This window comes from Vulpes lagopus, chromosome 5, assembly GCF_018345385.1.
Source record: "Vulpes lagopus strain Blue_001 chromosome 5, ASM1834538v1, whole genome shotgun sequence".
In the NCBI taxonomy this organism is placed as follows: domain Eukaryota; kingdom Metazoa; phylum Chordata; class Mammalia; order Carnivora; family Canidae; genus Vulpes; species Vulpes lagopus.
Window position 1 is genome coordinate 104462898 of NC_054828.1, and position 20905 is coordinate 104483802.

General features: G+C 36.7%; 1 protein-coding gene across 2 annotated transcripts in view; it reads left to right on the forward strand.

The window, feature by feature from the left end:
* The first annotated feature begins 41 nt into the window (after positions 1–41).
* Positions 42–20905, forward strand: part of HEATR5B (HEAT repeat containing 5B) — a 98948-nt gene continuing 78084 nt past the window's right edge. Inside the window, exons 1-11 of one of the 2 annotated variants that reach the window (XM_041755039.1) lie at positions 42–107; positions 1102–1249; positions 4028–4239; positions 7165–7273; positions 8804–8953; positions 11614–11785; positions 13237–13394; positions 14575–14824; positions 17968–18123; positions 18623–18873; positions 20532–20643. In XM_041755039.1, coding sequence (XP_041610973.1) covers positions 1124–1249; positions 4028–4239; positions 7165–7273; positions 8804–8953; positions 11614–11785; positions 13237–13394; positions 14575–14824; positions 17968–18123; positions 18623–18873; positions 20532–20643 — 1696 coding nt within the window. In that variant the 5' untranslated portion in view covers positions 42–107; positions 1102–1123. Of the gene's footprint in view, positions 179–1101; positions 1250–4027; positions 4240–7164; positions 7274–8803; positions 8954–11613; positions 11786–13236; positions 13395–14574; positions 14825–17967; positions 18124–18622; positions 18874–20531; positions 20644–20905 lie in introns of both variants that reach the window. The other variant, XM_041755040.1, reaches the window with a different exon arrangement.

Sequence of the window (20905 nt, forward strand, 5' to 3'; positions counted from 1 at the left end):
CTCTCTTCGTTTCCTGCCGGCGAGCGCGCGGGAGGCGGGGCATCCGGGTCGTTAGGCGACGCTGCCGGCCCCGGAACTCAGCTGTTCCGCACCTGCCAGACTAGGAGGTGAGGCCACCCCCGTCTGCCGCCGAAGCATGCACCGTGACACGCTCACACCCCCTGCCCTCTTCGTCCCCGTACGTTTTCAAAGGCCTGGGGAGGAAAATGGAGTTTGTAATGAGCGTTTCCCCTTCCTCAGTCCCCGGGCTCGGTTCTGAGGCGCCGCCACCTGTGGTTGACAGCCCGAGTGGCCCTGGCCAGGCCTGCGGCGGCCTCGTGCATCTCCCCCGGGCGGGGCGCTGCGCCGCGGTGGGCCCCGAGTAGCCGGCTCGGACCGGACCCCCGCGCGCGCAGCGTCTGCGAGCTGCGTTTCCCCCGCCGCCCCGCGTTGCCACTGAAGCTTGGCCCCGGGGTCTGGCCTCCCTCGCCCGGGCCCTGTAGGAAGACTTTTGGAGACTTCCAGTGTGACATCTTTATACTGGGAGTTTTGATGTGCTTCGGGGCCGAGAGGCGAGGGGTGGGGGTCAGGGTGCTGTGCACCGAGCAGTGGGCGGAAAAAGAGGAGGCTGGGTTGTCAGGCCCGGTCTCTGTTGGATCTTGCTGCTTCAGTTTTCCCATTTATGGACTGGGTTAATGACATGTGTTTTGCTACGCATTTTTCTTCCGGAAAAATTTTTCTTCCCTGTTTGCAATACATATATATATATTATTTTAAGTCCTCTCTACGCCCAACGAGCGGCTTGACCCCACGACTCCAGCTCAAGCCTCGCCTGCTCTACTGACTGAGCCAGCCAGGTGCCCCGTTATTTGCAAAATTTCTTTTAATTTTCATTTTACCCCTTTTTTTCATTCCTCCAAACCAAGCATGGCTTTCATTTATGTTTGTTTTTGTTTTACCCTTGCCATTTAGAATTAGATTCATCGGCTTTGCCTCAAGGAAATTGTGAAAATTTCCCCCAAATGAGGTGACAAGTAAAGCCATACGTTTCATTTCTTACTGGTTACATTCGTTAGGCTTGCCCTTCAAAAAATCCTTACAAGTATGTTTTAATTTGTTAAGGTGTGACTTTTAAACTTCAGCAATGGAGCTAGCCCACAGTTTATTGCTAAATGAAGAAGCTTTGGCTCAAATCACTGAAGCAAAGAGACCGGTTTTTATCTTTGAATGGTTGAGATTTCTTGATAAAGTCTTGGTTGCTGCCAACAAGGTATGGTGTTTTTTTGTTTTTGTTTTTTTTCCAGCTGGGTTTACATGATGAAGAATATTGTATGTTCATGATTTGTGAAGAAACAAGTATTATGTTTTGGAAAGGTTGTGGGTCACTTGTGGAATTTGAGAATGTAACACTGGAATAGGAATTTTTATCTGTCCTTTGTCCATTTTGTGGCAAAACCTGAATCTTGTTTGAACCTAGCTTTTTGCCTACTTCATGTCTCTATGTGGACAGCTGAATGTGACTGGAGAAAAATATGGTTATGTGACTGCCATCATTTTAAATACATTTATCTCCAACTTCAGGTGGTCCCTCAGTGCTGTCTAGCAATATGAATATCTTCACTTATGTCTCTGAGGAGTTATAATAGGTTTTTTTTTTTTCTATTTTCTTCTTCTTACATAGTCTGTTTTATTCTGGTTGCTTTTCATTGTGTGTATGTTTTATTGCCTGCTTTTAAAATTAGGCAGGTTCCTCACATACCTGATCATATTTTGCTGGCTGCTTAAATTTGGGAATGAGTTATAAGTTCTCTGGGCAGGGAAGTTCATTAACTGTATTTCACTGTAGGATAGTCCTGTTGTTTGAGGATCCCCTGATGTTGGTATCATAGGTTTCTCTTAGCTACTCATTCCTTGGAAGAGACATTTCTACTCTAGTGTCCTAGGGTGTATTACCAGCTGCCTCGATTCTAGGAGCTGGGGGGAGAAGGCTAGAGACTTCAACATCCAGTATGTAAACTTTCATTTAATCCCCCTGTTCAGTGCAGTTTTCCCAGCCCACAGCTGTGCTTGAGCTCCCTAAGTCCAGAATGGAGAACGGTATGAGAGCCTTACAGCTTCTAGACTCTCAACCATTTCCTCCAGTCCTAGGCACAACTTCACTCCCTCCTCTGAAAGCACCTACAGCTTCAAACAACAACGACTAAACAAACATGAACTTTATGGGATTCTGTGTTGTAAGTTGGGTGTCTTCTCAGCTTTCCCTATTGGGATACTTGGCTTCTACATTTTTTCTGTTGATTGTTTTTCCTGTTTTCTTTGCTCTTGTAGATTTGTGCTTTTTTTGGGGGGGGGGGTGTTGCTCTTTAATATAGTTTTAGTAGTATTTCTGGAGAGACAAAGTTAATGTATAGATTCATTTACGATCCTGAGCTCAAAGTTTCTATTTTTCTCTTAAGCCCTTTCTAACAATATTTGTTGCCTCCATTCCACTGGAATGGTTCTTGTCTAGTCATCAGTGATCTCAAATTCTTCCAACCAGTGATCAGTATTCTGTCTCAGTTGACCATCAGCAGCTTTTGACATAGTTGATCTCTACCTTGAAACACTTACTATATTTTTAATTTTGTTGTGAAATTGAACATTATGAGTATATACAAGTATCTGTTCCTTTAATGATACCATAATCTCATGATTTTTACTACCATCTATAAGATTATGACTCCCAGATATCCAATTACCTCTTTCTCTCTTAAACAGCATCTCAAAATTAACATATTCAAAGCCAAATTCTTGATTTCCCCATCCCAAACATGTCCTTTGCCTAGTGCTCATCTTCTCGAGAAATGAACATTTTTTCCTTCTAGTTGCTCAGGTCATAAACCTTAGAGTCATTCTTGACTTCTCTCTTTTTCTCAAACTTCACATCACATTCATCAGCAAATCCTGTTGGTTCTATACACCAAATATGTCCAGAATTCAATTATTTGTCATCAGTGCCATTGTTCCCACCCTCATTTCTCATCTGGATTATTACAGCAGCTTCCTAAGTGCTCAGCATGCTTCCAACCATGTACCTTGTAGAGTGTTCTTTGCTCAATATTCAGAATGTGCCTATTAAAACACTCTGATAATGTCCCTGTTGTGCTTCAAATTCCTACTCAGAATGAAGTAGAAAATTCTTACAATGGTATGTAATGGATGCTATACAGTCTGGTCCCTTCTACCCTTGTGACTTCCTCTCCCACTGCTTCCTCACTCTGACTCTGCTGCAGCCAAACTGGCCTCTTGCTCTCCTCAACTAAGCAAACTTCCACCTTTGCCCTTGTTCGCGTTGCCTGAAATGTATTTATCTCAGATATCTGCATAGCTCACCCCTTCACTTCTTTTCAGAGGGCTTTTCTTACTAATCTGTACAAAATAGGAGGAGCTCACACTCTTCATTTATTTGGTAAACTGTCTTTCCCCCACTAGAATATACACTCACGAGGACAGAGACTTTGTTGTGTTCACTGTTTCACCACAGTGCATATAATAGTGCATAGCATGTAATAAGGGCACAATAAGCATTTCTTGAATGAACTCTTGGTATTGATTACGAGTATATCTGAATTTTTTTTTTTTTTGTTCTATCTTTGGCTCTTAGAGCTTCTTTCAGTTTTCTTCACTGACCTATATTACTTACAAACTACTGACTTTGCTTTTACAAGGCAGCCTTGCTAGGTTCTAAGACATCAGTTGTCCATATACCCATTATTTTATATCCTTTGACTGTTGGTTTCTTAGTAAGTTGGTGTGGAAACTTTTTGGATCTAGAGTAGTCACATTTATTGTTAGCTAACTTTTTGGCATTGAAGGGGAAGGAAGGATAATATTTAGTCTGGAAAGGAATGGTTCATTTCTTACCAAATTTTTCCTTATCTGAAAATTTTCATTTATGGTTTAATGCCTAATGTAGATTTTAATTTTTTAAGTGTTTTAAAATTTTGATTAAAAGGTGACAAAGGCACATGTAAGAAAAACTGATAATGTTCTTTATTTTTTGTAACAGACTGATGTAAAGGAAAAACAGAAAAAACTTGTTGAACAATTAACTGGATTAATAAGTAGTTCACCTGGACCACCTACACGAAAATTGTTAGCTAAAAATCTTGCAGCTCTTTATAGCATTGGGGATACTTTTACTGTCTTTCAAACACTTGATAAATGTAATGACATTATCAGAAATAAAGATGACACTGCAGCCTACTTACCAACAAAATTGTAAGTACTTACTTTGCCTTTTTTTTTTTTTTTACAGTAACTTAATAAGGAGATACTGATTATAAAGACCCCCGGGTCAGTAGAACCTGAGGCATGGTGCTTGACAATGAAAGCTCTGAGCAGGTCTGGAGAAGGGGTTCTTTCTCAATATATGTTTCATTGTCACTGGGACTTTTTAGCAAACGACAGAGCATTGGTATGGTGTCAGCAGTTTGCATGGAGGTCTTTTGGTAAATTTGGATGGAGAAAATATTCTTGGTTGGGATAAAAGAAAAGAATTTCTAGGTGATGCGATTGAGACAGGAATGGGCAAACTAGCCTATAGACTGCTGCCTATTTTGTGAATAAAGCTTAATTGAAATACAGAAATGCCCTTCATTCAGGTGGTAGCTGCTGTCATGTGATAGTGGCAAGAATTGAGTAGCTGATATTGAGGCCATGTTGCCTGCAAGTTTGCTGACCTTTAGATCAGGGCCTTACCCAGATCCTGGCCCATACATTTTAGAGCAAGTCTTAAGGATAATAATGGCTATAGGGCATGTCCTACGAAAGTGTCAGATAAGAAAATCAGCAGATGTGGTACAAGAGGAGAGTGGTCAAGGGGAAAGTAACATCTAAATAAGCTCACTTGTGTTATAAGGGGAGCTCAGTGCCAAGGAAGGGCTCTCAAAGAAGTATCAGCCAAAGATCAACAACAGGGAAGAGCACTTGGAGGTCAGGCAAACAAGTGGTTAAGATGGGAAGATGGATGTGATAGACCAGGGATTGGCAAACTTTATGAAAAAGAGCCCGATAGTAACTATTTTTGGCTTTGTGGACTATACATCTCTGTCACAGCTACTCACCTCTGCTACAGACTGTGCATAAATAGAATAGCTGTGTTCCAATGAAACTTTATTTACAAAAACAGGTGGCAGGCTGGATGATGGGCCAGATTTGGCTTGTAGGCTGTAGTTTGCCAACCTATTTTTCTAGGCAAAGGAAACTTCTCATTGGAAACAAAAGTAGATTCTTTATACTTTATAGTGCTTTACAGAAAGATGCAAAATAGATAAGGGAATGAGTCGTGAGGGGGAAGATGAGAAGTTCACTTCTGGGTGTGCTGATTTGCAGGACAGGAGGGAACATCCAAAGGAGAGTGTATGGTGGGTAGTTTGAAGTCATGGTCTGGATTTCAGAGATCTGAGTTGAGAATGTAGTTTTGGCAAGGAGAGTGGAGATTAGGAACCCTTTGGTAGGGATAAAGTTACCTAGAAAGAGTTACTGTTTGGGAACAGAGAATGGCCAAGGATACATCTCTAGAACACCATGCAAGGGGCCTGGGCCAGTGTAATAGTTTACAGAGGAAACAGGAAGATTATTCTGAACCTGGACACTGATTTTTTTAGGTCTATTTTCAACTACATAGGTATGTTGTGCTTAGATTTTGTGTTGTTTGGGATAGATGTAGATCTCAAAAGTTTTAGAAGAAATGAGAGAGCACTAGTGCTTTCCAGTTAATTTTGGAATTTGAAGCTGTGTTAATATATTGGTAGTTTAGATCTCCACCACTTAGCAAATCCACATATTACTTTCTAGTTCTGCTTAAATAGAATTTATTATATATTTCTTATTATTCATAGGTATTTCCCAGTGGATTCATGGGTTCCATTTAGGAATTCCCTAAATATTCTGACGTGACCTCAGTCCTTTTTAGTTTAGTCATCAGCCTAGAATATTGAAAGAAGCATAGGATTTAGAGTCAACCAGGTGAAGATAGGCTCCCTGATTCTACTATTTATTACATATATGATAGTAATAATGTCTCTGCCTCAGAATAACTCGCTCAGGACAGCTATTATTAGGTGACGGGTTCTAGGATGTAGTCACAGATCTGCCAGACTTCAAAGATTACACTCTTCACTTCTATCCCATACTCCTGCCTCCAAACTAAACTCACAGCTAATCATTTACTTACTATTCATACAACTGATGATGGAGTGATTTCCTCTGTCCTAAAGAGATAGGCTTTTGTTACATTTCTTCTCTGTATAGCCAAATGTTCCATGAAAGCCATTTAGATTAAATTTTACAAGTAACTGTTTACTGTTATTTGTATATTAAAAGGAAGGAACTCTGAGCAATAAAAAAAAAAAATGTGTAAGATTCCCTGTTTCCAGATTTTACATTTCCATTGGCAAGATAAGATAGACACATTTCTATTTATTTATTTATATTTATTTTTTAAGTAGGCTTCGCGCCCAATGTGGGGCTTGAACTCACAACCTTGAAATCAAATGTAACATGTTCTACTGACTGAGTCAGCCAGGTGCCCCAAAATACATTTAAATGATCAAGTCAAAGCACAGTAAATAACATAATTTTATCAAAATGAGTGGTTACCATTAAGTGTTATATATAATGAGAGAAGAGAAGGAATCCTTGCAGATTGACATAATTTGGGAAGTCTTCATGAAAGGAAAACTTGAGTTTCTTTCCAAAGGAGGGGTATGATTTATCATATGAATATATATTTATTCTCTTATATTCCTAAAAAAATACAATTTGGTTAACTATGGTATTTGTTGTGATTATAAAGAATCGATAGGACAGCCCCGGTGGCCCAGCGGTTTAGCGCCGCCTTCGGCCCTGGGTGTGATCCTGGAGACTCGGGATCGAGTCCCACGTCAGGCTCCCTGCATGGAGCCTGCTTCTCCCTCTGCCTGTGTCTGTGTCTCTGTCTCTTTCTGTCATGAATAAATAAATAAATAAAAATCTTTTTTTTTTTTTTAAAAAGAATCAATAAACAAGATGTTTTTGAAAGGTAAAAATTAAGGATTTGTAGCCAAAAGTGTCCTGCACAAATACAAATTGAGTTCTGAAAACCAGAAAGATACCATGACATTGTATTATTAACCTGAACATTGAAGACATCACTTCTTACAGGGCTGCAGTGGCTTGTGTTGGAGCATTTTATGAAAAAATGGGGAGAATGTTAGGAAGTGCATTTCCAGAGACAGTGAATAATCTTTTGAAATCTCTGAAAAGTGCAGAGGTAAGTGTTACAACAAATAATTGTTTAAATGTTTTGCTTGTGGCAGGAGTTAGATGCCAGTTAAAAATATATGTTTGCCTTTTTTTCTGTCCCTGTGGTACTCGTACTGCTGAGCAAGAAGGTAATTTAAGATTATTACTTGCAAAAAAAATATCACTTGCTCCTTCTTTAATGTATGTTATATTTCAGTGGGAAGAGAAAGAATGCTTTTCCTTGGCAAAAAATAGGTTTGCCTATTATTTTTTATTTAGCCTATGGAAATTTTTGCATTGCTGTTTTATTTTTGTGCCATAGCTAATATATTAGTTTCCTAGGTTTGCCTAGGGTAGTAAATGACCACAGTGACTTCAAACAACAGAAATTCGTTGTCTTATAATTCTAGAAGCACAAATCCAAAATCAGGGTGTTGGCAGGGCCATCCTCCTGAAAACTCTAGGGAAGTTTCTTACTTCTTACTTTCTTAACTTCTAGTGGTTGCTGGCAATCCTTGGTGTTCCTTGATTTGTAGATGCACTTCTAATTTCTGCCTCTATTGTCACATGGTGTTCTTCCTCTGCATCTGTGTTTTGCATCCAAATTCTTCTTAGCAGGATACCAGTGATTGGATTAGGGCTCACCTGGATCCAGTGGGACCTTGTCTTTATTTAATTTCATCCCAAAATCCTTATTTCCAAATAAAGTCATGGTCACAGGCAGTGGGGCTTAAGACTTGAATTAATCTTCTTGGGGGATGCTATTCAATCCACAGCAGCTAATATTGAGTAAAAATAGTTCTATTTTGTCATGTCAGTTTGGTGTTAACTAAAACTAACCAAGCCCTGCACTTTTACAATCTAATTCCTTTGTCTTGGAAAGCTAAAGATTTCTTGGACAACAGCTCTTCTGGGAACTACTTGTCAATTCATTTATTAAACAATGATTGAGGACATACTGTCAGATAGGAAGCATACAAAGATGAACAAGACATGGTCTCTGACCTCTTCAAAGCTTACAGTCTAGTGGAAGACATCTGTATTTGAATAAGTACACTCTAAGATATAAGAACCAAGCACTGTGAAAATATGAAAATGAGTTTGGGGAGTTATAAAAAGATGAAGGCTTAGTATATCTCTGTAACAGGTTTTTTAAATGTCTTGGATGGGTCTTCTTTTAGATGGTTTGTATTACTTTTTAACTACTTTTCTCTTAACTGTTCACATTCTGAAAATTTGGACCCTTGAGATACGATATTGAAGTCTTTGAAATTGTTTTCACATTCTCATTAAGTTGTGCTTCATGTTGTGGAAACATTAGAATCTGTTTTCTTGTTGTAACTTGATTTCTCAGCAAGATATTATTTAATGAAGTTAATAATTACTCTTACCTCTCAGGTGCTTTCTAGGATACTTTTATTTTTTATTACTTACTGTTTACCCTGTAAAGGTAAGACTATGAGACCACAAAACCCAGGAAACTTTTTGTGTCTTGCTGTGTTCTTGTTTAAACATGGAATTTGTTTTACAGCATAGTTTTGATTTATTTCATGTCTAGTCTCAAGGGCGAAGTGAAATCTTAATGAGTCTACAGAAGGTTCTGAATGGACTGGGCGGTGCAGCAGCTTCCTCACATCGTGATATTTACAAGAATGCCAGGTCTCTCTTGACTGACAGGTCAATGGCTGTTCGATGTGCAGTTGCCAAGGTCAGTATTTAGCTAATATATGCTATTCCTTCTCGTGCTGCTGCTTAGAGCGACATTTTTTTTTAATTTTTATTTATTTATGATAGTCACACACAGGGAGAGAGAGAGGCAGAGACCCAGGCAGAGGGAGAAGCAGGCTCCATGCACCGGGAGCCGGACGTGGGATTCGATCCCGGGTCTCCAGGATCGTGCCCTGGGCCAAAGGCAGGCGCCAAACCGCTGTGCCACTCAGGGGTCCCTTTTTTTTCTTTTAAAGTTTTAAAATGTGATTGCATACTTTTTGTTCCCATGGGTTAGTTTCAATTTGTGGAATTATATACAAATGGAATCCTGTGGGATGTACTCTCTCTCTCTCTCTCTCTCTTTTTTTTTTGGTCTGGTTCCTTTTACTCAGCATAATTATCTTAAGATTCATTCATTCATTCATATCATTACATGTGTCACTAGTTCATTTCTTTTCATTGCTGAAAAAAAGTTGTGTAGTTGTACCACGATTAGTTTATTCCTTCACCTGTTAAGGACATTTGAATTGCTTCCAGTTTAGGCTATTACCGAAAAAGCTATGAACATCTGTATACAAGTTTTTGTGTGGACATACACATTATTCTACTTGGGTAGATACCTAGGAGTGGAATAACTAGATTGTATGATAGACTTATGTTAAACTTCTTTAAAAATTGCCAAACTGTTTTCCAAAATACTTGTACTATTTTACATTTCCACCAGCAACATATGAGATTTCTAATTCCTCCACATCTTCACCAACATTTGATATTGTCAGTCTTACTCATTTTGGCCATTCCAATAGATATGTACCCACGTCTCATTGCAGCTCTAGTTTATATTTCCCTAATGACTAATGATGAGCGTATTTTCATGTGCTTATTGCCATCCATATCTTCTTTGATGAAGAATCTATTCAAATCTTATACCTGTTTTGAGTTGTTTTCTTATTTTGAGCTTTGATAGTACTTAATAGGATTTTTAAAAATATATTTCTAAAAAAATAAAATAAAAATATATTTCTTTATCAGATACATTATTTGCAGATACTTTTTCTCAGCTATGTTCTATCTTTTCATCTCTAAATAGTGTCTTTCTAAGGGAAAGAAGAGGAGTTTTGGAATTTGCCAAAGTTCAATTTACCAATTCTTATTATATAAGACTCTTTTAATAGATTCTGTTAGATGTTCTACATAGACAATCATGTTGTCTAAGAATAAAGACAGTTTTACTTTTTTTCCAGTATGGATATCTTTTGCTCTGGCTAAATCCTTTAATACAATGTTGAATTAAAAACATGAGAGCAAATATCCTTGTCTTATTCCAGATCCTTAAGGAGAAAACGTTCAGTCCTTTGCCATTTAGTGTTAAATGTTGGTCTCTCTAGATGACTTTTATCAAGTTGAGGAAGCACCCTTATATTTCTAGCTGCTAAGAGGTTTTATCAGGAATGGTTGTTGGATTTTGTCAAATGCCTTTTGTTTTATATTTGATTTCTTGTGCAATTTTTGTTGTTGCTGTTTTCTAGTTAAACTTCTTATTTTAAGATAATTGTAGATTTACATGAAATTATAAGAAATAATACAGAGATGTCTTTATACACTTTTACCCAGTTCCTCCCAATGGTAATATCTTACAAAAGTATAATATAATATTACAACTAGTGTAGTAGTGTTGACATTGACACAGTCCATTGATCTTGTTTAGTTTTCCATACAAATTCAATTTTAAGATTTATTTATCCATTTAAGAGAGAGAGCGTGAGTGGGTGTGCGCACATGCTAGTGAGCACGTTGGAGAGGGTCAGAGGGAGAGAATCTCAGGCAAACTCCCCACTGAGCCTGGAGCCCAAGGTAGGGCTTCATCCTACAACCCTGAGATCATGACCTGAGCTGAAACCAAAAGATGCATGCTTAATCAACTGAGCCACCCAGACACTTCTAAAAATTCAATTTGAAAAATCAATACTGGGCTATTTAGGTTATTTGTTCTTTAGTGAGTTTTCTATTTCATTTAAGTTGTCAAATTTATTGGCGTGAAGCTCTTTCTGATAGTCTGTTTGTTCTGTTAATATATATCGAATCCACAATGATGTGATCTCTCTCATTCTTAATTTTGATAATTTGTGTCTTCTCTCTTTCCTTCATCTGCCTGGCTAGAGATTTATTAAATTTATTGGTCATCTCAAAGAAGGAGCTTTGGGTTTTATTTCTCTTCTTTTCAGTTTTCTATATCAGCTGTTATCTCTATTATTTTCTTTTTTTCCCTGCTTTGTGCTAAATTTTCTCTGAGTCATCTAGTTTCTTCCTTTTTTCTTCTTTTTGTCATCTAGTTTCTTAAGGTGGAAACTGAGCTTATTGATTTGAGACCTTTCTACTTTCCAATATAGGAGTTTACTGTTAAATGTCTTTTCCTAAGTACTGAAAACTCTCTTGAGGCAGTAAGCTGGGACAATTGATAGGGTTAACTTTGTTTTCCACCTCTTAAAGATCACTGTCCTTCATTGCCTCATGTCCAGTGTCTTGAAAACTGTTGTTCCGTATATTTTAATCTTTTGGTTACTTCAGGAGAGAGAGTAAATCTGATTTCTTGTTACTATTTCTCTGGAAATGTAAGTTCTAAAATGTAATTTATTTTTTCTTCAAATTAAATTCCAGTGTCTACTAGAACTACAGAATGAAGCTGTGTTCATGTGGACTGCTGAATTAGAAAATATTGCCACTCTCTGCTTTAAGGCTTTGGAAAACTCAAATTATGGGGTTCGAGTGGCAGTGTCTAAACTCTTAGGAACAGTCATGGCTACAGCATTGATGCCAAAACAAGCAACAGGTATCATTTGCCAACCCCTGATTTAGATTATTACAGATATTTGAAGGTATATGAAATCTGTCTAAATGAGTTATTTCTTATAGGCAAATCACTTGAAAGATTTAAATTGTTAAGTGTCTTTGTCTACTTTTTCAGGGAATAGAACTATCCAAATGTCATTTATCTTCATATAGACAAGGCATTTTTTTATTGTTATAATGTACAAGATAATAAATATTAAGTATACTGGATATATACGCAAGTAAGATTTATGAAATGGTTTTGTATAATCTTCAAGGGACTGGAATCTGTCACTTTTTTATGCTTCCCTACTTTTAATCTCTGATGAGTAGAACCATTTTATAGTACAGTATTCTTTTTTTTTTTTTTTGATCATTACTGTAAGAACAATCAGAGGCATTTGTCATGTGACTTCTGCTGTGCCTTACAGTTCCATAGAGATGCCTCAGTGAGGGTTGTGAGTAGACCCTGAGGGAGTCCAGCCACGTATGGTACTGTCCCCATCCCTACTCCACCTCTGTGTAGTAGAAGGAGAATCAGATGTTACAGATTCAAGTCCTAGCTCTTATGTTAATTAGCTATGAAACCCTTTGAGCTTTAGTCTCTTTATCTTTAAAGATAATTATTTCAGTTTGTGCAACTAGATGATGATGATGACAGGTAACATTTATTAAGTGCTATGTGCCAGGCACTGAATTAAGCATGTAACTGAATTGTTTTATTTAATCCTCATAAAACCCCTGTGAATCATAAGTACTATTCACACTTTATAAACAAGGAAATTGAGGCTTATAGAAATTATGTAATTTGTGTTCTTTTAAGTGTTCTGTAAGCATCAGAGCTGAAATTCAAACCCAGGCAGCCAAATTCCAAAGTCTTATATACTTAATCATAAAAGTATACTTTTATACCTTTCCTGTAGACTTTTTGTGAGGATTATGTTTGCAGCTGTATGTTAAAGGGCTTCTTAAAATATGAAGCTCTGTACAAGGGATGGCAATTCAGCTGCAGTCCAGTGACATTTTAATTGACTGCTAACCATTGTATAGAAAGCATAGACTTGACAAAGTTTCTTTGAGTCTACTTCAGTTGGGAATGAAGACTGTGATCAATTAGCATTTTCTGCTGTGGATGTGTTTTGTCTTGCTGTGTTACATATATCAAGGTTAACATTATTTAACTATTTTTGGCATAGATTTTAATTAATTGCTTTTAATGTCTAGCTCTTTCCATTTTTCGTAGCATTTTTTGCTTCAAAATTGAATTTATTTTTCAAGTAGATTATAAACTTAAAGACTATAAGAAAACAAAAGGACCCTATCTTGTAGTAGTTTAAGAATCCTTAAAAGTGATTACTTGAATTTTAAGCCAGATTTATTAGAAAATGTTTAAAAAATGTTATTCAAAATAGTAAAATATATCGCTTATGAATTTACTTTTCTTCCTGAAAGTAATGCGCCAGAATGTGAAGCGAGCAACATTTGATGAAGTCTTAGAACTCATGGCCACAGGATTTCTACGTGGAGGGTCAGGTTTTTTAAAGAGTGGTGGAGAGATGTTAAAAGTCGGAGGGTCTGTTAATCGTGAAGTGAGAGTTGGAGTTACACAGGTTTGTAATGTATACATATGAAAGAATTCTATTCACATTGCTTGTGAAATCTCATGGAAGACTCTTAATAACAGTACACACAGATTTTTAATATTGTCTATTTTTTTCAAAATAATTATTTTACCAAATGAATGAATTACATTCAAATTCCAAATTACAAAAAAAAAAAAAAAAATCCAAATTAGACACTTATATGGAAAGATGGATTCCTAACGATGTGTAAATTAGCCCTTGTCTGCTGTATTTATATAAGTATCCAACAACATTTTCCCAAATTTTACTTGGCAGAAAATCAGATGTAAAATAATTCAGTTTTAGTTGAAATTATATTCAAATAGCTAGAGGCATTTAATTTTAATGTTCAGTGACCCTGTAGCAAATCATATTGGTTAATACTTCAATTGGATTTATCATAAATGAATAATCACTAATTTATTAAACTAAACCTGACTTGGAGTTAAAATTGCAAAATAATAATTAACCAGGGCAGCCCGGGTTTCTCAGCGGCTTAGCGCTGCCTTTGGCCCAGGGTGTGATCCTGGAGACCCGGGATCGAGTCCCACATTGGGTTCCCTGCATGGAGCCTGCTTCTCCCTCTGCCTGTGTCTCTGCCTCCCTCTCTCTCTCTCTCTCTCTCTTGTCTGTCTTTCATGAATAAATAAATAAAATCTTAAAAAATAATAATTAACCAAATAAGGTGTTATGGTTAAGATCTAAGAATAATAATAAGATGTATCTTTGTGATCTTAGTCAAAATAGTCCAACTATATATTGTTTCTGAAACAAGTGTAGAAATAGAAGTAAACCATTTTTATCTTATAGTCACAAGCAAGGACATCCATTGTCCTAGGTCAATGTTTATTTAGGATGTGAGACTTTTCTTATTCCTATAACCTGTTACCTTCCTCACCATCAGGGTGAATTCAGCTTTCCTTCCCTCCCTCCCCACTATCTTTTTGCATTCTTCATGAAGCTACTGATGACAGTTTTGAGCCAAAGATACTTCCACCAGTAGTTCCTTTGCTAGAAGTACTGAAAAGGTCTCAAGTATTAATTTTTCTCAACTTTAATCTCAAATATAATTTATTTTGTGTGCTATGATCATTTATCTCTGTAGTTGCTTTATCTGTCATCTCAGTTCATTTATATAATTTATCTGAAGTTGTATCTTTATTTATAGGCATATGTTGTTTTTGTAACTACATTGGGTGGTCAGTGGTTGGAGCGTAGCTTTGCTACATTCTTGTCCCACGTACTTGATCTGGTTTCCCATCCTCGGGCAACGCAAACACACGTAGAGGCTGTGTACTCAAGACGATGTGTCTCCTTTATCCTAAGAGCTACTGTGGGCAGTTTGCTAGGTGAAAAAGCCCAGATTGCAGCTGCCAAAGAAATATGCCAAGCTATTGGAAAACAAATGAAAGCAGTAGGTAAGAATTGATACCTTGATGTATGTTGTCGATTTCTTTAGTCACTTAGTTTTATATTATTATTCTTAATAAATACTAATAGATCTGTTTAATTCATGTCATTTTCTGGACTATGCTTTAATAGCCACTTTTGTTGAATACTCTTATTTGTTATCAAAACAACATACTTTCAGTGAAATAGTTTTTAAAGCTTTGAGTAGCATGTTTAAAAGGTTAGGTTTTCTGTTCAATTTCTAGTACCTGTACTGATGTACTGGTATGCAGCAGCATATTGCTTTGCTATCTTTAAGGAACAACCTATTGTAATTTTTCTGTTTGGGCCTTTTGTTTTATAAACACATCTGTTTTGTTTTTTTTTTTTCCTTTTGTTAGTAGAATTAATGTGAAGACTTAGGAACAATTACAGGTGGTTATTAGCCCACTATTAGCTATACTGTGAAACCTCAGTAATTCATAATTAAAAGAAATGTCCATTTTGTAAATTTTTCAGTTTAACAAGTAGTTATTGATTATCTGAAATTGCAAAGTAGTAATTCTGGGTTTGAATAATAAGTGAGATAAAAGTTCCTGCCTTCATGGAATTTGTAATCCAATTAGGGAACTAAACAAAATAAAATACAAATTCCATAAGACAGCTCAGTTTTCTTAACCTTAATCAGGCAAATTATATTGCCTAATAGTGGTCTTTAGAAATGAGAATTTAAAGGGGGTCCTGGATGCCTCAGTCTGTTAAGCATCCTACTCTTTATTTTGGCTTAGGTCATGATCTCAGGGTTGTGAGATCAAGCCCCACATCCAGCTCTGCGGTCAGGGTGGAGGCTGCTTGAGATTCTCCCTCTACTTCTGCCCTTTCCCCATTTGCTCTCTCTCTAAAATAAATTTTTTAAACAAAGAAGTAAGAATTTAATAAATACAGAATAACCAGTAACTTATATTTAAAGAATATATACTAAGTATTTTATAAAAATCAGTAAATATAATTTCACAAATGATAGTTTTCATTGTTTATAATAGCTTACTTAGCATACCATTTTTGTTTTTTTATTTTTTTAATTCTTATTTAAATTTTAGTTAACATACAGTACAATATTGATTTCAGGAGTACAATTCTGTGATTTATCACTTATGTACAATACCTAGTGCTTATCACAAGTGCCCTCCTCAGTGCCCATCACCCTTCTAGCCCGTTACTTACCCATCTCCCTCCAGAGCCCCTCAGTTTATTCTGTATCATTAAGAGTCTCTTAGGTTTTGTTTCCCTCTCTTTTTTCCTTCCTTCCCATATGTTTATCTGTTTTTTTTTTTTTTAAGAAAAACATGAGTGAAATCATATGGTATTTGTCTTTCTCTGACTTATTTCATTTAGCATAATACATTCTAGCTCTATATAGGTCAAGCAAACCATTTTTATTTATTTATTTTTTAAGATGTTATTTATTTATTTGAGAGCGAGAGAGAGAGAGAGAGAGAATCCACACATGGTTGGAAGAGCAGAGGGAGAGGGATAAGCAGACTCCATGATGAATGTGGAGCTCATTGCGAGCTCAGTCCCACAAACCTGAGATCATGACCCAAGCCAAAATCAGGAGTCAGTTGCCTAACCAACTAAGCCACCCATGTGCCCGAAGCAAAACGTTTTTAAATCCACGGGGCTAACTGATAATTATGAATTGTGAATTAAAGGGTGTTTAATGAGGTCTTTTTCTTCAGCTATATTAAAATAATAATCTGTCCTAGGTTCACAACTTGAAAAATATTTTGTACAATGATGTGTTGGAGAAATGTTTAAGTGACAGAAATACTGTGCCAGATTGTCAGAATAAAATAGTGAACCAGATATAAATAGTACCTGGTCAGGGAGCTGTGGTTTAGTAATCAAAAGAGTTTATGCATTTCCAAGTCCAGAAATAGCTAAGAATGAAGAAATGAAAATTATAGTCTGTAATGTATTATTTTATTCTATTATGTTATTGTGTATTATATATTTTTATAGCCTATTTGTTAAATTTAAATTGAATTAATTAACATATAGTATATTACTAGCTTCAGAGGTAGAGTTTAGTGATTCATCAGTTGCATGTAACACCCAGTGCTCATTACATCATGTGCCCTCCTTAATGCCCATCACCCAGGTACCCTGTCTTCTCACCTACCCCACTCCAGCAACTCTCAGTTTTTTCCCTATAGTTCAGAGTCTGTCATGGTTTGTCTCCCTCTCTGATTTCGTCTTATAGTCTGTTAATACATGAATATAAAAAAGGTAAGGAAGTTTTACTGTCCTGTAAGTGTTATTAATCTTAAAATCATAGATTAGCCACTTGATTTTTTTTTTTAAATCTTAAAAGCGGAATTAAATACAATGCTATCTGTCTGGGATTTATGCTAGAATATATGCTCAATTAGTAATTTGACGAGGAATCTTTAGTTGTCTCATGTTAAATACACTTTAGTTTTATTGAAAGATCAGGGAAAGGGGTAGCAAAACTAACAGGAACTTTGAGGAACATCTTAGTAAGAAATTCTAAAGCGAGTTTCCTTATAGATCTGCTTCCTGGTCAGTAATTTGACAGTGTTGCTATCAATATATTGCAGCACTTGAGGTAACAACGGTAATAACAAAGTAACAATAATGGCTGCTGACATTGACTGCATGCCTATTGCAGGTAGCATGGTACTTTATTCTTTTTGTGAATTGACTTTTCATTCACCACAATACTTTCTGAGCCCTTTACCTCTCAGGAGGAACTGGAGACTTGACTTGGATTAGGGGAGTGTTTGTCCAGTGTCATGTGGTGGAGCTGACTGGTGGAGCTAGGATTGGAACCCAGGTGCCTTTCTGTGGAGACAGTGATTTGGTACACTTACAGTTTACTGCTGCTTGCTAAAGTTAGTGTATTCCTGGAAGCAGGCAAAATACCTCAGTGTGTATTTAAGTACTGTCAAATTGTCACTGAACAGTGTTTTTAAGTCATGTCAGTGTTTAGTTATGCAAGTGTTCTGCTAAGAAGTAATTACCTACAGAGTTTTTTAATACCCAGGCATAAACTGGTAGAAATATTGGTATAAAAATGTCAATTGTATAAATTAAAAAAATTATGTCACAATTTAATTCACCCATATCAAACATGATTATGTACTTTCAGAAGCAGTAGTGAATGATACTAGTGGTGAAAACAAATCTGGAGCAGCAGACATCGCAGCAAGCCAGCATGTGATGGTCTGTGCTCTTCAGGAACTCGGGAGCCTGGTGCAGAGCCTGAATGCTACTGCATCCCCTCTTATTCAGGAAGCATCTATAGGTATGATAATTCACTTCCTGGAATTCTTTTTACCATTTAAAAAAAAGTCATAAGTGTGATTGATACTTAACTCCTGATTAGTTGCTTGCCATTATAATTAGCAGTTTTCAGATCATTTGTTAAAAGTTGGGTTTTATTTAAGATTTGCTGGGCTTGTGAATGTTGAGTAAATAGTTAAATAAAATTTGGGGAAGCAAATAAAAAAAGTCATGGTAATTTGTTTCTAATAATTGGCTAAAATTTGTTGAATACATACATTTAATTTTTACATCAACATTTACATTTTTTGGATGTAGTTATACTATGTTTTTTGTAGGAAATGTTCCTTTAAAATTCTCTACTATTTCTGAGATGATGTATGTGTTTTTGGCAAAGTTCTGAAAGTTTTTGGGTGAAACTATAATGATTCTGATTTTAATCACTGTGTTATACGTATTCTTCTAGTACATGAAATCATTGGACTTCACTAAAGGGTCAATTTTTGTGTATTTCTCTGTAGGACTTTTGGAAACTGTGACATCAGTGCTTCTTCATCCAAGTATGGCTGCGCGGCTTGCTGCTGCCTGGTGTTTGCGCTGTGTGGCTGTGGCATTACCATTCCAGTTGACACCATTTCTAGACAGGTGTGCAGAACGGCTCAACAACTTAAAAACTTCACCAGAAGCTGTTAGTGGATACAGCTTTGCAATGGCTGCTTTGTTAGGTGGAGTTCATCAGTGTCCGTTGGGTATTCCTCATGCCAAAGGAAAGGTATGACAGAGACCATGACATTATAAGTGCTGTCATGTGGGCTTTTGCCTTTCTTTTCCCTTTCAAACTTGATTGATTGATTAATTAATTATTGGAGTTCGATTTACCAACATATAGTATAACACCCAGTGCTCATCCTGTCAAGTGCCCCCCTTAGGGCTTTAGCCCTTATTGGGCTGTATAGTCTTTACTGTGTTTAATGTTGAGCTGGGTGATTAAATACCATTTTTACTATAATAATATAAAATACAGTGTTCTGCTAGTATGGAGTTGACAGACCTTAATTAAAATTTGATATTTAATTCTGCATAGGAATAGTAAGTTTTGTCTGGGTGTAGTATTTTATTTAAATAAAAAGCACAATAATTATGTAGAAATCAGAGCCCTTCTTTGAGCTTTTAGAGGTAAAAATTCACATTGCTAATATTCAGAGATGTCAGAATATGTTATTGCATTTAGTGTTTTGATAATAATAGTTGAATAGTTTTTATTGAGTCAGTTTTTTTTTCTTTTTCTACTACACCTACTAATACTATTATTATGATTTTTTTCTCAAGAATATTGTTTGTGTAAATATTATTTGCATCTTTACATACGTAGATTGGGGCTAGGTTTTTAACTTGTTCTTTCTAGGACACTAGGTCCAGATCCATTCATTCTTACAAGTTCCATAGCTACTCCTCGAGCCATAGCTTCCATCTCCCTTTGTTTTTCGACTGCCTCCTCTGTGATTATCCTGCCCACAGTCTTTCTCCTGTCTGCCCATACCACTTCCATGTTTCACATTAGCTCAGAGACGCTTTGGGACTACCCAGTGCTCAAAGAATCAGTACAAATCCCTCTGTCTGCTAAACTGTCATCTCCGCAGTTTACCTTCATTGAACCCATTCATTCTCATTTCCCTGCTTCATTTAGACTCATCATCTTGCCTTCTTCCTATGCCTTTCCCAGCCTTCATGCCTTTGTTCATACATTAGAATCTCATCCTCATGTTGGTCACGTGCTTAGAGGCCCAAATGAAGTGCCATCTCTTTCATGCAGTCTCCTCAGAGCTACTTCATTCTAGGATAACCTTTCCCTTTACAAATGACGATTATATCTGTTTTACTATTTTGTCATTTAATCATGTGCTGCTTGTTATTTCCCATTGTTCCTGTGACTTCCCTAAGACTGTAAGTGCCGTATTAGCTCAATGGCAGAAACATAATGGAAGTTCAACAAATCTGAATATAGGATAATAGTACTACCAATAATAATAACATTTATTAAGCAGTTACATGGACTAGCACTCTTCTCAGTGCTTTGCTGTGTTAACTTATTTAATCCTTGCTAGAGTAAGATTGGCATTCCTATTTTTACCAGTCAGGGAACTTAGGCAAGGAAGTTAAGTTACCCAGGTCAGAAAGCTGGGAAATAGCTAAGCTAGGATATGAACCCAGGCGGTCTGTCTCTTAACCACGATGCTGTGTGGGGTCTCCTCAGAGACAGCAGTGCAATCAGGGTTGAGTAGATCTTGACACTGTCTGTTTTACAACATGTTAACAGCAACAACAAGAAAGGACAACTTCTTTTTTAATAAAGCATATTAGCTGTGTATTTTCTTATTTGATTCCATTAACTTGTTTCAGTTAACATCGAATTCTAAACTTCTCTTGCAGATGGTAGTTAGTATTGCTGAAGATCTCTTACGAACTGCTGCCCAAAATAGCAGGCTGTCTCTACAGCGCACCCAAGCTGGATGGCTTTTACTTGGAGCACTTATGACTTTAGGTATAGTTAGTTATATTTGAGTAGGATCTTATCTAACTCTATAACTGTCAGTAGATGATAATAAAAATTTAATTTTAAAACTATTAAACTTCACATTCTAGACTTTAAATGACATAAAATTGGTGAAGGTGTTTTCTTCTCATTTGGGAGATTTCTATCTTTGGTAATTTCTGCTTAAGTACATTTAATGAGAAAATTGTTAACAAAGTTTCACCTTTACTATCAGAATAGCTCTGGTCTAACTAATTGGCTTAATGTTAAC